At 41.1% G+C, this 17,984-nt stretch overlaps 2 protein-coding genes across 2 annotated transcripts in view; one reads left to right on the top strand and one right to left on the bottom strand.

Annotated features, from left to right (window-relative positions):
* LOC143105443 (NACHT, LRR and PYD domains-containing protein 12-like) overlaps nt 1-17,984 on the top strand; it is an 80,018-nt gene that overhangs the window by 58,094 nt on the left and 3,940 nt on the right. Inside the window, exon 14 of the mRNA XM_076269430.1 lies at nt 14,210-14,253. Coding sequence (XP_076125545.1) covers nt 14,210-14,253 — 44 coding nt within the window. The remainder of the gene's footprint in view (nt 1-14,209; nt 14,254-17,984) is intronic.
* LOC143105445 (uncharacterized) lies at nt 521-6,303 on the bottom strand. Its single transcript, XM_076269431.1, has 11 exons — nt 5,713-6,303; nt 5,038-5,236; nt 4,684-4,915; nt 4,218-4,491; nt 3,948-4,128; nt 3,754-3,830; nt 3,479-3,659; nt 3,149-3,397; nt 2,870-3,041; nt 2,628-2,776; nt 521-2,534 (listed from the first exon to the last, which is right to left on the bottom strand). The coding sequence occupies exons 1-11, from the start codon at nt 5,980-5,982 to the stop codon at nt 2,365-2,367; spliced, it is 2,154 nt and encodes a 717-aa protein (XP_076125546.1). The 5' UTR covers nt 5,983-6,303; the 3' UTR covers nt 521-2,364.

Genomic DNA, 17,984 nt, shown 5'->3' with positions numbered 1-17,984 from the left:
TTACTAGCAACTAACTAATTACCCTAGCAACAACCTAGAAACCACCCCTGTAATGTCAACCTAGCGACCACCATAGCAACCAGCATAGCAACCATGTTATTTATGCGTTTTAGCTTATTGGATGTTGCGTTAATGCAGACAACTTTTGATCCGTGTGCCCGATTTTCATAAATGAGGTACCGTTGGAATCCTTGGATGAGGCCGAGTTCCGTGCCACTGATCGATCAAACCCACTCTTGCAGTTCCTCGGAACCGCAATTCTAGTTATTTATTATTCCTGTTCACCCACTTTTTGGCCGAACTACTGCTCCTAGACCGTTTGAGCTATCGACGCGGTTCGAACTCCAAAAATTCAGGCCCGAACCGGTGTAACTTGCTTGTTGATTTCGTGTCGCTGGCCCTTGTCGTTTTCGCGGTATTCCCGTTTTTCTGCGTTTTTTGGGCCCATTGAAATGCATGGCGGAATGTTCAGAATTCAAATTTCGATTGTGACATCACAGCTCTAATTGCTTAAAGGGGCCCTATTATGGTATTATTTACTGTTTATTATTTAATTTGTTGGGTCTAATAGAATTGATTTACAACGTTGAAGCGTCGTCGGCCATATTATTTTTCCTCATACATCTATCAGTATTACAACCCCTATGTGAAACGCCCGGTTGCTGAGAATTTTGAGGCAGTTAGAATCTTGGCGCTGACAGAAACGTCTCGTCAGACATTTGTAAATTAGGCGATTATGGCGTCAGTGCTGCCTTACCAATTTGAACCAGAATCCGACCCCGAAAGCGATAATGGAGCTGATGGAGCCAATGATGACCGCGATGTTAGTCGTAGATTGGACCAAGACGTTTCACTGTGGTAAGTTTTTGTTTATTCTATTATCCACACCTGATTTACGAAATGTATCTCTATAGCCTAGCGTCTAATTTAGCCCGAGGCTAGTAGGCTACTCGTACTAACAAGCTTTATTTGCCTGCCTGACATGGAATATAAGTGAACTGCTTTTGTCTGCCAAAAATAGTTATAACTTATAACATCTTTGTTACTTAGGTGCACTTGTGGGAATTGTGCCACTATGCCCAGTGAAGTGGAGAACGTCTGCTGCAGAGAAATCACAAAGGTAAAACTGATGTAACTTTAGGCTAGGCTACTATACGGTTTGTGGAGAATGATCTAATGTCCTAGCATAACATCCCCTTTAGATGAGTAGCTTAGGCCTACTAGTGAACTAGGCTACACATGTTTATGACATCTCTAGCATAAAGCATCAGCATTACACTTGTAATGGTAAACGAGTGATCTCACCAGTTCATTGTAGTCTCAGCCAGGTGCATACTGTATTATAATCATTGTTATGTAAAAAAAAACGAATCAATGATACATTTTTATAGTTAATATGTAATGGTAAACGAGTAATCTCACCAGTTCACTGTAGTCTCAGCCAGCTGCATACTGTATTAAAAATCATTGTTATGTAAAAAAACTAAATCAGTGATAACATTTTGTTGTAAATAAAAGCCTGACAAGAAAACATGTTGCTTCCTGAATCAATATTGTCCATGCAGTCATGTAGCACTCTGAACAATGATGATGCCAAGGTCACTTGTTACACAGTAGTAGTTCTTGTCTTATTTTCTTTATTAGGTAGTAAGACGAATGAGCCAAGTGCCAGTACCCATAATGTGCATGACAGAACATCCAGGCCTAGAACCTGTGTGTCTAAACCCATACAGTCTGCAAAATATCTACAACATTTACAAATATGATTACGGACCTGTTAGGCACAGAACAGAAGAAGAGTAAGTTACTTTGTCTGTAATAAGCTCTTACTAAACAAAACAAAAGCATTATTCTTATGTAATTTGTATGCATGTAAACATTGATAACAGTGCATAGCTTCCAGAGTATGAACCTTTGAGGTAATATTTGAAGAGTTTGGTTTCAAAACGCTATATCTCCATTTTTACATTAAAAAGTCATGTTATTCAATTGTGTATTTCAGATAATATCAATCAACTTGCTGTTTTGTTGTTTTGATTGAGTAAAGGTAAATCAATTAACAATGCCCAATTACAGTTCTACTGAAATTACTTGCAAAACAAAATGTAAAAAAATAATAATTTATCAAAGTTCTTTAAAATGGTCGATGTAGCATTTTGGAACCAAACTCTTAATTTGAAAACAGTTGAACAGAGAACTCTGTGCCTTGTCCCTTCAGGCAGTTGAGGCATCTTGCCTATCGCAGCTTTGTAAGCTGGTGCTGGGGTTACTTAGGACCTAGTCGTCGGGTCATCATCCCGTCATGTGTGGTGCAACGGATACGGCAGCAGTTCCCGTCTGGTGATTACATAGGCTTCAGACCACCTATTGATTGAAGCGGGAGACGTGACGGGCAACCAGCTCAGCCTTTGGAGTTTTTGGGAATTCTGCTGAGAGGTCTGGAGGGATGGGGATGGTCTTCAATTCCTCTGCAAAAGATGTGGGGTCCTCAAAAACTTCCTGCATGAGCAGCCTCATGAGTTCACGTACATAGTCTGGAAGATATAGCATTCAAATCCAATAAATGTATCCATAACAATCTGTAAACTGGTGTGGCTGTATTTAAAGAAAATCTTTAACAAACTTACTGAAGGTTGGATTTGTTTTCACGGGCTTCACAATGCCTTCCCCCCTCTTCGCCTTTGGAAAAACAACCTTGAAAACAGCCTGTCCTGTAGATGTTGTGGCTTGCTCCCGCATAGCATTTTCATTGTGGTGCATTGCTGCTAGATACAACCTATGGTAACAACACAGCAACATTATTAAATACATAGAATGACTGACAGTCATCTCAATTAGTCACTTTTAAAATAATGACATTGTGTATTACCTGCACAACATTCCCATGAAGGGGAAAACTACATTCTTTGGTGCAAATCGTAGTATCAGGCTGTGAAAGGACTCCAGTGATGAGGTCTGGTGATGGTGGCTGAGTTTCTCTACATCCTTCAGGACTCTCTTGTTGAGCAGTATTTTCTCAGCTTTGTGAAGTGCAACTGATCCTTCAGTAAAATAAGAACACATGGTGAAATATCAACCCCTGCATCACAACAAAAGACTGGAAAAATGTAATACTTGATTTTCTGAGTAAAGATAATTTGGCACATACCAGGTTGTAGCCATTTGCTAGGGTCCCTTGAGACGTGGTCGGGATGCAGACATTTGGGGAAAAGGGGGTCTTCATGAACATGAACATTTTGTAGGTGGTTTAGCAGTGATGTCCACTTTGCCACCTTTTCTGGTCCAGTGCTTGATGACGTGGCACACCAGTAGACATGGTTTTTGATGCTCTGTAGCCACTTCTTCAGAACATCACAGTCTTCATTGTGCGAAGCTTTCTCAAGTTTCTTGGACAAACCTGTTTACCACACACACTAATTATACGATCTGTTAATTGCTAACTTCAAAGTTTAGAATATGAATTAGGAAAACACTTTACCTTTCTCAAAGTGCCAAACGTCATAGAACTGAGTTACGCTGCGTTCCCTCAGAAATTTCTGGATCTGTGGATGACGGTCTGTCACAATGTAATCCACCTTCAATCCATTCGACTCCAGATGATCTAGGCATCTTTTCAGTCCTTCCTTCTCCATATGATAGCTGCCACCTACTTCATTGCTCTGGTAGTGAATGGTCATTACAAACAAAAAACATTAGACAAAATCACACACTTTTAAGATTCAAATTCAAACAAATCCAAAGAGAGAAACATACCTGAACAAGTTGGATGTCCATAATGGTGTTGCTCTCCAGATTCATTAGAGTGTAGCTGCCAAACTTTGCAGAGTGCCCTAAAAAAATGTATTACAGAGTGTGTAAAGCTTTTCAGCACACCATAAAGGGATGTCATTTGATTCAGAATGCAAACTAATAATTTAGTTGCCAGACTATTTCAAATTTCAACAAACCTGGAGAATCGGCCCTCATGTCTCCTCCCACTGCAACCACCCCACCAAGGTGCAATTGATGCTGGAAATGACTCTGCTGATCCATCTTCCACTTGTGAACAATAGCCGGTTCCATGTAATTCCTTGCATGCCTTCTGAAGGTGTCATACTGAAATATCTGGAGTTGCATGGCCTTGCACAGCTTTAAAGAAAAGACAAATAAGAGGCGTTTTAGACCAGTTTAGTTCATCACTAGAAAGATTCACATGTTTGAAATGGTAAAATGCTTACCTTTTCCAGTTGGATGAAGGAGGTCCCTGTAAAGTAGGTAGCCGCCGAAAGTTGTAGGTTGCCGACAGGGGTACTTCCAACCATGGGTTGACTCTCCCACTCTCTGAAGTAACTGCAGTGTGGACATCGCTGAGTGTAAGCCACATAGGTTCCCATCCTTCGTCGTTGGAGATTACAGCCCTTCTTACACACTGGACAGTTTTCAAACAGCTGTTTGAGGCAGCTTTCAAAAACAATATACTTTTCCTCATCATGTGTGGACTGTGTCTCAAACCTAACAGATTAGAAACAAAACATAATATTAGCTTTCAAATATGTTTTCTAGAATAATAGTAATATTAGCTTTCAAATATGTTTTCTAGAATAATAGCAATGTTGTATAGCTGGTAACCATATACTGAAAACAGTAGCCAATACTGCTTTTAGTACAGCCAATACTATACAGTAGCCAATGCTAAAAACTTACGAGATGTCAGATTCCTCTGTAAGTACAGAATCTCCAGGGTTGTAAGTCGAGTCCAGAGGCTCCTTATGAAATTCATTTGAGGAGTCGCTCTCCTCCTCGTCCTCCAACTCAAGCCGTGGTCTCTTGCTAGGTCGACAACTTGGGCCCTTTATTGGTGTAGACGCCAGTGGTGAGTCTATACCAGAAATTATTCCAGTGCCTACACTGAGAAGAGGCAGCTTTGTCTGGATACCTACGAATAATATAGACAAATCTTATTAGAAAATAAAAAAATAATTCAGCTGATGATTTTGTCCTGGGTACTGAAGATATAATACAGAGTAGACCTTGGTTAACAACTACATCACACAATACCTTTGCTTCTCATGTGTGCCGTTTTCAGCGATCCCATGGACAACTGTGTGCCGACTGAAGTCGCCTTCAATGGCGCACTTTGTACTCCCACAGAATGCATTCCCACGGTGGTACTTGTCTGGGTTCCCGCCGAAATAAGCTGAGGAGAGTCGGTCTGACATCCGACGTGCTGGAAGGGGCTATATGGGGCACTGGAGTCCTGTAATTATAACACCAAAATCGGTTACGAAAATAATTTTATACAACCTAACAGTTAACATCTGAAACAAAAACTATAACCATTCAACCAAATAGTACCCCTCACATAGCTGACGTTAATTCATGTTACCGTTTAGAATTTGTTTGAGATCCCCCGCGAAAACTAACGTTAACTTATAACGTTAGGCTACAAATAGCACCAGTGAAAAAATAATCAGCCTTGCGTCAAGACTACAGACTGAATTCGCTCTACTTCAACATGGTAGTCTCACTATCAGAGCTAACTGCTACACATTGGTTTAATTATACCACTGAGCTACTGTAATTACACCTTTGCTCAGCTCAGACCACGAACTCAGTCAGCCTCGCTAGCACTAGTTAGCTATCTCCGCTTGCAAGCTTGTAGGGTTAATTACCCCAACTAACGTTAACCTTACACACAACAACTTTTGTTAATATCACAATAGGTTTACTTACATGTCGAGCGACATCTTCACCCATGGGGCCACACAAAGTTGGAACAGCATCTTCCCTCAGAGCTAGCAGCTTCGCAAATCCTGTGCTGAACAAACGCAGGTTGCTGAAGCAGCCATCCGTGAAGTGACGGGGACACAGAAAAATGGTCGGTAAAGTTGGGGGAATAGAGTTAAAAATAAACTCTAGCCAACAGGTACGTGTAGGCTCTGCCTTTGGCAAAGCATACAAGGGAGACGTCCCTTCACAACGAAGAAAACACCTTCTACCCATTGCTAACCGAAACTTTACTTGCTGAGAAACGCGAAATCGAACTGTTCTAGACTGACTGTGAAATCATCTGATGACGCTGTCCCATTTACTCCCAGCAAAAGTACGAGGTTACGTCACCTCGTACCGGAACTAAAATAAAGCAACGGCTGAAATTCGCATCGAGGCGTTTCTAGGCAGCTCAGTAGTCTGTCTTTGCGATATTCATTTACTCCCCCCTAGTGGTTACTTTTGATATTGTGTCTTTGGCGACCATTTACATACACAAAAAGCTATGTAATCCACGATAGGACAAGGAAAAAACGAAAAAGCATAATAGCACCCCTTTAAGCTTGCACCTGGAAGAGTTCTAAGCCACCTGGCAGAGCTATAATGGGCTGGGCTGGGCTGTCTGTGTATATGAAGGTGTGTGCATGTAACTTTTGACCCGTATGTCCGATTTTCATAAATGAGGTACCGTTGGAATCCTTGGATAAGGCCGAGTTCCATGTCCCTGATCAAACCCACTCTTGCAGTTCCTCGGAACCGCAATTCTAGTTTATTATTCCTTTTCACCCACTTTTTGGCCGAACTACTGCTCCTAGACCGTTTGAGCTATCGACACGGTTCGAACTCCAAAAATTCAGGCCCGAACCGGTGTAACTTGCTTGTTGATTTCGTGTCGCTGGCCCTTGTCGTTTTCGCGGTATTCCCGTTTTTCTGCGTTTTTTGGGCCCATTGAAATGCATGGCGGAATGTTCAGAATTCAAATTTCGATTGTGACATCACAGCTCTAATTGCTTAAGCTTGCACCTGGAAGAGTTCTAAGCCACCTGGCAGAGCTATAATGGGCTGGGCTGGGCTGTCTGTGTATATGAAGGTGTGTGCATGTAACTTTTGACCCGTATGTCCGATTTTCATAAATGAGGTACCGTTGGAATCCTTGGATAAGGCCGAGTTCCATGTCCCTGATCAAACCCACTCTTGCAGTTCCTCGGAACCGCAATTCTAGTTTATTATTCCTTTTCACCCACTTTTTGGCCGAACTACTGCTCCTAGACCGTTTGAGCTATCGACACGGTTCGAACTCCAAAAATTCAGGCCCGAACCGGTGTAACTTGCTTGTTAATTTCGTGTCGCTGGCCCTTGTCGTTTTCGCGGTATTCCCGTTTTTCTGCGTTTTTCGGCCCCATTGTAATGAATGGCGGAATGTTCAAGGATTCTAATTCGATTGTGACATCACAGCTCTAATTGCTTAAGCTTGCACCTGGAAGAGTTCTAAGCCACCTGGCAGAGCTCTAATGGGCTGGGCTGGGCTGTCTGTGTATATGAAGGTGTGTGCATGTAACTTTTGACCCGTATGTCCGATTTTCATGAATGAGGTACCGTTGGAATCCTTGAATGAAGCCCAGTTCAATGCCTTGCCAGCACTAAGTGTAAAGGTAATGTGTCTCCTCTTTTTTTTAAAGCCAAACTATGTTCATATAGGTCATTAAAAAAATAAATAAATAAAGTATTTCAACAACCCATTCAGCCCAGTCCTATACCCAGCTAGCTCCATTTGAACTTAGTCATGTGTACAGTTGTATAGATTATTACATTGAGAAACACACTTTTATACAGATATCATGCATATCCACGCAGCATTACTAATCAAGGTACTCATCGTTGCCCAGCAAGAAGTCCACAATCAATTCAATTGTCTTGCCACGATCTGTGGAGCTTACAGACAACGTTATATTACTATAGGTTCTGTATGCTATTTAAAGCCGACCTAACGCTGAGTCCCTTCTAGACGGTGTGTTGCAATGCATTCTGGGTGCTGTGCTGTGATTCGACGGCTCGTCACCTGACCCACCAAACAACAACTCTCTGGGATGTGGCAAATATCGCGTAAAAACCTTGTTGCCGGAACAACAGGGAAAAGGCAACAGGATAGCAGCACGAAAGATACACAGGATACACACGGAATTTTGATGGATGTCCTTATCAGTCTATGGTCTAACTTATAAACGTGTCGGGTCAACGTCAACGATAAGTAAGTTAGGCTAACGTAAACGTTAGCTATTTGCTGTTGTCATATGCTAGTGCTATATGCTTTAGGCTACGTGATGGCCATTTATCACACTAATTTTAGGTACTACTTTTACGAGGTCTGTAGTTCTGTCAAACTGTATCTTATCGTTGAACAGACTACAAGGTTATCTTCCTTAGACTTCGTAGATGTAGTTACTACAATTTGGAAGCGAATTTCGAAGTGTAAATATGGTTTTAGTGTGTAAACAGACCAACCGCGATTTTGCAATGAAGTTAATGGAGCCTTTTATGTAGGGCTACTAGGCTACTTTCACGAAGTCTGTAGTTCTGTCAAAATGTATCTTATCTATGAACAGACTACGTGATTATCTTCCTTAGACTTCGTAGATGTAGTTACTACAATTTGGAAGCGAATTTCGAAGTGTAAATATGGTTTTAGTGTGTAAACAGACCAACCGCGATTTTGCAATGAAGTTAATGGAGCCTTTTATGTAGGGCTACTAGGCTACTTTCACGAAGTCTGTAGTTCTGTCAAAATGTATCTTATCTATGAACAGACTACGTGATTATCTTCCTTAGACTTCGTAGATGTAGTTACTACAATTTGGAAGCGAATTTCGAAGTGTAAATATGGTTTTAGTGTGTAAACAGACCAACCGCGATTTTGCAATGAAGTTAATGGAGCCTTTTATGTAGGGCTACTAGGCTACTTTCACAAAGTCTGTATCGGAACTCCCCCTATTACCGTCGGTCCCGTATTTTCGCCGTCTTGCGTGTATGTGTCACTTAATATCCATTTCTATACAAACCAAGACGGCGGACTCCTAAATAAACGCAACCACCCACACCATAAGTGTATCTAAATTAGCTATGTACCAAAAATGACATTTTACCGTGACTCGAAGAGCTGTAAACAGTGTTGTAAGGCTGCGTGTACACAACCGCTTGGAGCTCCAGTGGAATTTTAATTTTATGACGAGAATTCTCGGTCTAACCGTTCATGTGCCGTTGAAACGGCGTAAATAGGCGACCCATCAGGCCAGCACTATAACTCCGAGCGTGGTAAACAAAATCAGATATTTCAGGCAGTAAATGCTCCCGTTAAGAACCAAAACAGATTTTGGTCAAATCTACACACCTATGGCTACTGAAAAATGTAAGGTTCATTTAGCAAATGTTATTTTGAAGTGTTAAAAAACATAATTGTTTTAGAATTTCTGAACAAAAGTGGTGATAATTGGGGGTGTTACGATAGTTCTGTCAAAATGTATCTTAACCATGTAGTATGTTCATAGATATCTTCCTTAGACTTCGTAGATGTAGTTACTACAATTTGGAAGCGAATTTCGAAGTGCAAATATGGTTTAAATGTGTAAACAAGACGCCTGATGTTTAATGTTAATGAATGGGCACAGTATTATTGTGTACAGTAATGGGCTATCAGTAGTATGTAAACAGTTCATGTGTTATGTGATTTACATAAACTAGTAAACAACTGAAATGTTAAAAGCTGGTATTGTGTTTCCTGAATTCTTACATTCAGGCATTCAAATGAAATGTAATTAAATAGCATATCAATCATGCAACAATGCAAAAACAATGAAACTAGTGTAGGCCTAATTATATTTTACATTAGTAAAGCAGTACTCTGATGTGCATGCTTTCACAAACTTTTGTGAACAATCTTAGCACTTTAAACATTGACTGTTTTGAAGTGCATGTATAGCAATATAGTATAAAAAAAATAATAATTGTGATGATATTACAATTTGATGGGGGGTGGGAGGAGGGGGTGGGTTCATGTAGGTGGGCCCTTTGACCCCAAAGTATGCCTTGACTGGGCCTCAGGTCAAAGAAGTTTGAGAAAGGCTGATGTAGACGACAAAGCAGCAAGGAGTCGTCGTGTGATCATTTAAACAAGTTTTATGACAAGGTCGATGAGGGTGGGAAAAATCGTAAATTTCTGTGCAAACTTTGCCCGCACTTCAGTCACATTGTCTTTTAAGAAAATGCAGTCCATTTTTCGGTTTCAGCAGTCAACAACCTTGACTATTTGAAGATACTAATCTATTGTGTACAGTAATGGGCTATCAGTAGTATGTAAACAGTTCATGTGTTATGTGATTTACATAAACTAGTAAACAACATAAATGTTAAAAGCTGGTATTGTGTTTCCTGAATTCTTACATTCAGGCATTCAAATGAAATGTAATTAAATAGCATATCAATCATGCAACAATGCAAAAACAATGAAACTAGTGTAGGCCTAATTATATTTTACATTAGTAAAGCAGTACTCTGATGTGTACGGAGCCCCGGATATGTCATGGGGAAAAAAAATAATAAGTTGTGGCCACGAAATAGCAATTCGTTCCCACAAAATAATAAGTTGTGGCCACGAAATAGCAATTCGTTCCCACAAAGTACTAATTTGTGGCCACGAAATATTAATTCGTTTCCACGAAATAGGTAATTTGTGGCCACGAAATATTCATTCGTTCCCACGAAATAGTAATTTGTGGCCACGAAATAGGTAGGCCTATAGGCTGTGCACTGGACAGCTGGATGAGCAAATCAAGCGCAACTCCTCAAACAGGAACAGTCGCTGTCACACAATGGACAGGGATAGTATGGTAGAGTGCTATTTTAGGCTGGGAATGAAATACAAAGACATTTGGAAAAGCCTGGCATTGGAGGGATTCATTATTAGCGAGAGGCATCTCCACAGACTATTAAGAGCCAGGTCGCTGCACCGGCGTAGGTACGACTTGAACGTGTCTCTCTCGTTTGCGTTTTTTTATAAGGCGGCCGTGAACATTTCCATTAAATCATGCATCAGATAGCTGGAGGTGAATCTTCATCCCCCCTCCTCACTCTCACTTTTTCCCCATCCTCATCTCATCTCACGCTTTCTACCCACACACCCATCACGGTTCTATTTCTTTGTTATTATTTGTATACGCCGCGCGCTGATGAAATCATATCTCGGGCACTTCTATCTTTTGTAAAACGTCGCGTCGCAGAGGTGCACTGACCCGAGGACCTGTGCCAAGATAGATGGACGGTCAGGAGCAACGCCGAGGCTGATGGAGAACCGGGACAAATGAAACACTTTTTAATAAAACGTAATTTACAAAGACATTGTAAAACACTGAAAGTTAATATTTTGTCACTAGCAACCTACATCTGTCCTCTGTCAAATACAGTTGCATTTACAGCTCTGAACATAACCGTTCAAGAGTTATTTAAGGAGAAGTCGAACGTGCGTTATGTTTCATTCGTCCCTCCTGGCTGGGACAAATGAAACAGCATGGGGGACGAATGAAACATACAGCTTAAATTATGTAAACTTCCCAACTTCAATATTTGACAACATACCATGAATGGTACTTCAAGTATGTGTTATTTTAGATAGATTGCTGCTGGGCTATATGTCTTGGTTCATGTCTGTTAACAGCTCATTGCCGTCATGGTGATGCGCGTATTTCCCGGTTATGGAAATAGCATGCACTATGCCATTAATATAGCTAGAATAATGCATGTTTCGAATTATATAATGTTTCTATAGTACAAAATGTTATTTCACTCTGTTTTTATGTGGTTAAAGCCGCCACACATCCAAATAAGTGCCCCTCATGACCCACAGGCCGTCAGTCTCCATAGGTTAACATGGCAAAACTCGACCCCCTACCTGATAGCCCCAAATATATTTGCATCTTTCTAAAACTGCTTTTCCATGTCTCACCTGCATAAAATATAGTATAAACACAGATACGTGTGCATTGACTTAGAATAAATGGGGTTTACTGCCTGGTCGGGACAAATGACATAGGTGTTTCAATCGTCCCCCCATAGACATTTAGCATTATAGGCTGTTTTGCATCCATTACAAACAAACATGCAATGTGAACTTCTGGGATTGGGGAGAGCACTAAATGCTCTACTGAATAAGCATGAAGTCAAACCTTTAAATTAAAAACACTCTTTAATAATCAAAAAAATAAACCGCTAATGAAGTAAACTTGTGACCATCAGAAATCGTTTATCGCCTGTAACTCCGTGATAACAGGACGTAACAGGATGGCATTTGGCAGAGCAACGGAGGTTAATATGCTCTATGTTTTGTCCAAATGATGTCTGTCTATCATCGTTGCACTCGGAGAAAACCGGAATGTTTCATTCGTCCCCCGTTTCAATCGTCCCGGTTGTAGGCTACCCTACTGCAAACCAGAGAATTGAGAGCTGGTGGGGAGTGATGAGAAAAGACACGACAGGCTTCTACTGGCGCTCGATTTGCTCACCCAGCTGTCCAGTGCACTTTAGACTATACATATTTCGTGGCCACAAATTACTATTTCGTGGGAACGAATTAATATTTCGTGGCCACAAATTACCTATTTCGTGGCCATGAATTACCTATTTCGTGGCCATGAATTACCTATTTCGTGGGAACGAATTAATATTTCGTGGCCACAAATTAGTACTTTGTGGGAACGAATTGCTATTTTGTGGCCACAACTTATTATTTTGTGGGAACGAATTGCTATTTCGTGGCCACAACTTATACATTTTTTCCCCCATGACATATCCGGGGCTCCGTAGATGTGCATGCTTTCACAAACTTTTGTGAACAATCTTAGCACTTTAAACATTGACTGTTTTGAAGTGCATGTATAGCAATATAGTATAAAAAAAAAAAAATAATTGTGATGATATTACAATTTGATGGGGGGTGGGAGGAGGGGGTGGGTTCATGTAGGTGGGCCCTATGACCCCAAAGTATGCCTTGACTGGGCCTCAGGTCAAAGAAGTTTGAGAAAGGCTGATGTAGACGACAAAGCAGCAAGGAGGCGTCGTGTGATCATTTAAACAAGTTTTATGACAAGGTCGATGAGGGTGGGAAAAATCGTACATTTCTGTGCAAACTTTGCCCGCACTTCAGTCACATTGTCTTTTAAGAAAATGCAGTCCATTTTTCGGTTTCAGCAGTCAACAACCTCAGAACTGACCCTTCAGGCCTCTCAGGAGGCACTGGCCTTCTAACCTAGCGACCACCTGAGCAACCAGCATGATTGCCCTAGCAACCAGCATAGCAACCACGTTATTTATGCGTTTTAGCTTATTGGATGTTGCGTTGATGCAGATAACTTTTGATCCGTGTGCCCGATTTTCATAAATGAGGTACCGTTGGAATCCTTGGATGAGGCCGAGTTCCGTGCCCCAGATCAAACCCACTCTTGCAGTTCCTCGGAACCGCAATTCTAGTTGAATCTGTACCTCCTTGAAAATTCCTCATCATAAAACTCCATAGGGTTGAGACGGTCTGTTATTTTCCTTTGTGGACTCGATTTTCGTCAATCCATCAAATATATGCAGCCATTTCAGACATTTAAAGCAAGTTTAAAATGAATCCCTAACTGAAATTTAAATCTGAGTTTAAAGCAGTTTAGCAACAGGATTAAAATGAAACCAGGTTTATGTTAACATTTAAACCAAAATTAGGATTTGCCTTAAATGTTTCCAGGATGGTTTAAACGTAAACCTATTAGGTTTAAAGTTAGATGCAACCCGATTAATGGATAAAACTTAATCCATGTTGGCGCAACTCACCCACAGTGGAGCTGGACGAAGAGTTACTGTTAATGTTATGGACCCTTAACACAATTTTTTCTTGTTTTACTCACAAACATTCATCACTATTTGACAAATGTAAAATTTGAACGCCTCTCAGATTCCATGCTGCGAGATTAACAGAAAAAACAGGGAGCTGTTTATCTCCATGTTACAAGAAATACTAAAAAGAAATACTTTTTTTCTTGTTGTCTGTCAGAGAGGCCATTAATTCTGTATATTGGGACCCCTATGAAGTAGATCAAATTTAACAAAGTTAAATGTCTATAAGGCCTATTATCACTGTGAGTAACCAGTAATGCAACAAACAATCATTAATTTAGGGTTCTCAACATGTGGTCTGTGACCCACAGGTGGGTTGTGAAGGTCTTGCTGGTGGTCCCTGACATATACATTAATGGAGTTTCACTGTTGGAAATTGCATTTGTTATTCAGAGGTAGCCCTCACTAACTCTAATCTCACTAACTCTAATCTAAGTGCAGGACAGACAGTGTTGGGACTTTTTACATCATGATTGTCTCCTTCTGAGAACTAGTTGGACCTTGTATGGTACATGTGTGTGACATTTTGTTTTTCTTACAGAACTGGGGCTTCTGTAAGCAGAGCACGGCCACATTTGCTGAGATGTAAGTTTTTTTTGTTTTGTTTATTCAGTATTTGTATATATATAGTATTTATATAGTATTATCATTCACATGCTTGAATGTGTGTGTGGGTATCTAATAGCAGTGTGTGTGACTGTGTTGCTAGGGTGAATAGGAGTGTGTGTGTGTGTGTGAGTGTGTGTCATGTTTTTATGCTTGAATGTGTGAATGGGTGTCTAATAGCAATTTGTGTATTTGTCTTGACATGATGTTTGGTTGTGTTGACATGGTGTGTGTGTGTTGGTAGGTTCAGTAGGGGTGTGTGTGTGTGTGTGTTCTCATGTCCTCTTCTCTTGTCTGTCACATGTTTTAAGCATTAGGTGTGTATGGGTGTCTAATAGCAATGTTGGTAGGGTGTGTAGGGGAGTGTGTATTTTGTTTGTGTTGACTAGGGTTGGGTATCGTTTGGGTTTTATCCGATACCGGTGCTAAATCGATACTTTTAAAACGGCGCCGGTACCGAAACGGTGCCTGAACCGGTACTTTGTTTTTAAATTAAAATGGTCTTCAAAGTGGGGGCCGGGGCCGCGAGGGGGTGCCAGGGGGGCCTCAGCAAGTTGGAAGGAAAAACAAAAGCAACAAATAAATACATTTGAAAAATGTAAAATATATAATTACTATGAGGGTTGTTATACAATGCCATTATAATAATGTGAGGCATATCTGAACATTATATTTCCCATTAATTCTATTCCCATGATACTATTAACTGGGAATAATAGTAGAGTGATAGCTCTCATATACAGTAGCAGAAAGCCCCAAATACAATTTTTACACACTGTATGCTCCATCGTGAAATGCTTGTGGCTAAAATAATTATTAGGAATAGCTTAATGTATTTTTACATTTGCCGTAGTATTGTCGATGGGTTTAATAACACATCAAGGGGGTCCTTGGCCAGAACCTAGTGGTATTTGGGGGGCCTTGTCGTGGAAAAGTTTGGGAACCTCTGGTCTAAAGCATGATTTTTTTTTTTTTTTTTTAACTGATAAAACAAATTTGAACATGAAATTGAACTGTTATATTCAATTTACTATCAATATCTCATTGCTCCTACGAATAATACATTTAAATGTTAAAACAGCTTGCCATGCATGCACACACAATGGTAAGCTCTGCTTTCAAGTTTACCCAGTGTAGGCTGTTTGCCATAAGGTATGTTAAAAACCGCTTGCCATAAAACTGCCAGGTCATGGACAACGGCATTTGTAAGCAAGCTAATCTAACAGTGACTCTACTTTCCAGTTAATTCAGTGTGTTCTCAAATGCTTCAAGAAATTTCATGTCTTCTTAACCCATAACACGCAATAGTTTTGAACATGTTAGGCTACATGTCGGTGTTGAAGTGTTTAGATTCCCAGCGCAAGAATAGGCATTTTAACCGCAACTATGGCTATGCGCTAACACCAGTCAGCTGAGTTTAATTAGCGATAATGTACGGAGATGGTTTCGTAGCCTCTTTGACAGCTCAGTGACATCAGGTATGTAACCTACATATTTACGTTTTTGCCAGCTAACTTTTAACATGATCTTCATATTCATTGTGATGCTATATGGGCCTCAAGCACATGCAAGAATATCATGCTATTATGTTTAGAACACACTGTGAAATAAAGTTTTCACCTTACAACTTTGCTGATAACATTTCAAATAAATGCCAGTTACCGCATTAGCAAGAATATTGTATAAGGTATACTGTTGATGTTGTTTCATAGCCTTTTTCTTGTGTGTAGTTAGGCCCACTGCTAAATTTTGACAGGAGCTCGCGATATCGCTTTAAAGTAGGTAGTCTAGGTCAATTTTGAAAATAAATTAACCCTGAAGGCAAATCATGTTAATTTTTGGCATACAACATTTTTAGGGGTTTTGAAGGGTGCTGAATTCAAATCTTCTGTATGCCAGGCTCAAAAATGTCCCATAATGCCTCAAAACGGAGAAATCCAATATGGCCGCCACCGCCAGGTCAAAATCTAATTAATCACTTATCTTTAGGACTGTACAAGGTAAAAACCTGAATGTAATGTGCTTTTATAGGTTTTCACATATAGGGAATTCAATGCCATGCTCAGATTTAAGATCAAGACTAGAGAAAATGCTTGAAATGAATGTACATGGTTAAAATTGTTGTCTCGGATAACGAATAATTCATGAAAAAAGAGGACCATGAAACAGGTTGATGGCTTTCTGAAGAATTTACTTGAAACATGTTTTTTATTTTTATATTTTTATATCTATTTATATTATTTATCTGTATTTTAACTATGTATTTAGTATTTGAAGAAAATGCTTGAAACTCTTAAGCTATTACTACTAGATTTGCCTACTATTGAAATATTGTACCTGAGCCTATTGTTTTGATGTCAGTGTGCTATGATGACATGTTTGCCTATCCCACCCCTACCCGTACCCCTACACACACAAATACCCATATGTAACCCTGAATGAGGCCACACCCTCTACCTATACACTGAGGAGGCACTTTTTAGCAATTATGTCGCTCCTCTCACATGATGCTCAGAGTAACAGGTAAACTATAACATAATATCACAACAATTTGTTTAGGACCATGTAATACATCTATAATAGCATGTGAATATTGTTATGTGAGGATTATGTATAGGCTAACTGAATAATTAATATATCGTAAGAAACTAAAAAAACGTTAGCTAGTTAGCCTTTGTGAATAGGAAGAAGCTAACTAGAGCCTCGACTCTCCGGGATGTGGGCCCCCTCTTGACAAGATGTTGGCCGCAGCATACAAGGCCCCCGGCACATGAACTGCTCTCAGAGAGCTGAACAGGGGATGAGCCCAGAGCCACAGGTCTGTCGACAGGCTGCAAAGACCTGGAGACCCCAAGCCCCCCTGTCTGTTGATGTAGGCCGCAGTCACCGTGCTGTCGGTCCTCACCATCACATCTTAGCCACGGTAGATAGTGTCGGAGGGCGAGGAGAGCAGCCCTCAACTCCAGGACATTGATGTGCTGGGATAGCCAAGGGTCCGTCCAGAGACCATTGATGCCCTGACCATCGAGAACGGCGCCCCAGCCTACTGGGGATACGTCTGTAAATACGACCCAGTCACGAATCTCTGGTTCCATGGCACTCTCCTTCTCGGTGTTGGCGGGATCTCTCCACCAGTATATGGTGAAGCCTGCGGGACACAGTCACCTTGGCCTGGGAGGGCCCTTTGGGGCACAGACCAAGGCTCAACAGGCACCTCTGGACTGGGCGCATGTGAAGGGCCATAAGGCCCAAGAGGCGAAGGCAGAGTTTCCACTCCACCTGGGCGTGCAACGTGAAGCAACTGAGACATTGAGACGGTTGCCCTCCTGGAGTCCAGGACCATGCCCAGGAAGGTGGTGACCTGGGAACGCTGGAGCCTGCTTTACTTGGGATTGGGGCGCAAGCCCAAGTCCTGAATGTGCTTCAACAGCAAGGCCACGTGTAGGCGGCATTGCACTTCTGAGGTTGCACAGATGAGCCAGTCGTCTAGATAGTTTAATATCCTCAGCCCCCTCTGCCTCCATGCACCTGGTAAAGGTTCGAGGGGCCAGAGAGATTCCAAATGGGGGGACTTGGAACTCGAAGACCTGACCCTCGAACGCAAACCTCAGGAACTGCCAATGCCCTGGCCATGGGTATCTGAAAATAAGCATCCTGTAGGCCGATGGTAGCAAACCAGTCTCCTGCATTGATGGCCTGCCGCACCCTCG

Source organism: Alosa pseudoharengus, unplaced genomic scaffold (assembly GCF_046254945.1).
Source record: "Alosa pseudoharengus isolate Yale_2024_CS ecotype anadromous, Long Island Sound unplaced genomic scaffold, YU_APseudo_1.1 YU_APseudo_1.1_scf_56, whole genome shotgun sequence".
Taxonomy (NCBI): Eukaryota; Metazoa; Chordata; class Actinopteri; order Clupeiformes; family Clupeidae; genus Alosa; species Alosa pseudoharengus.
The sequence above is the reverse complement of the archived record's forward strand: the minus strand, read 5'-3'. Positions and strand labels throughout refer to the sequence as shown.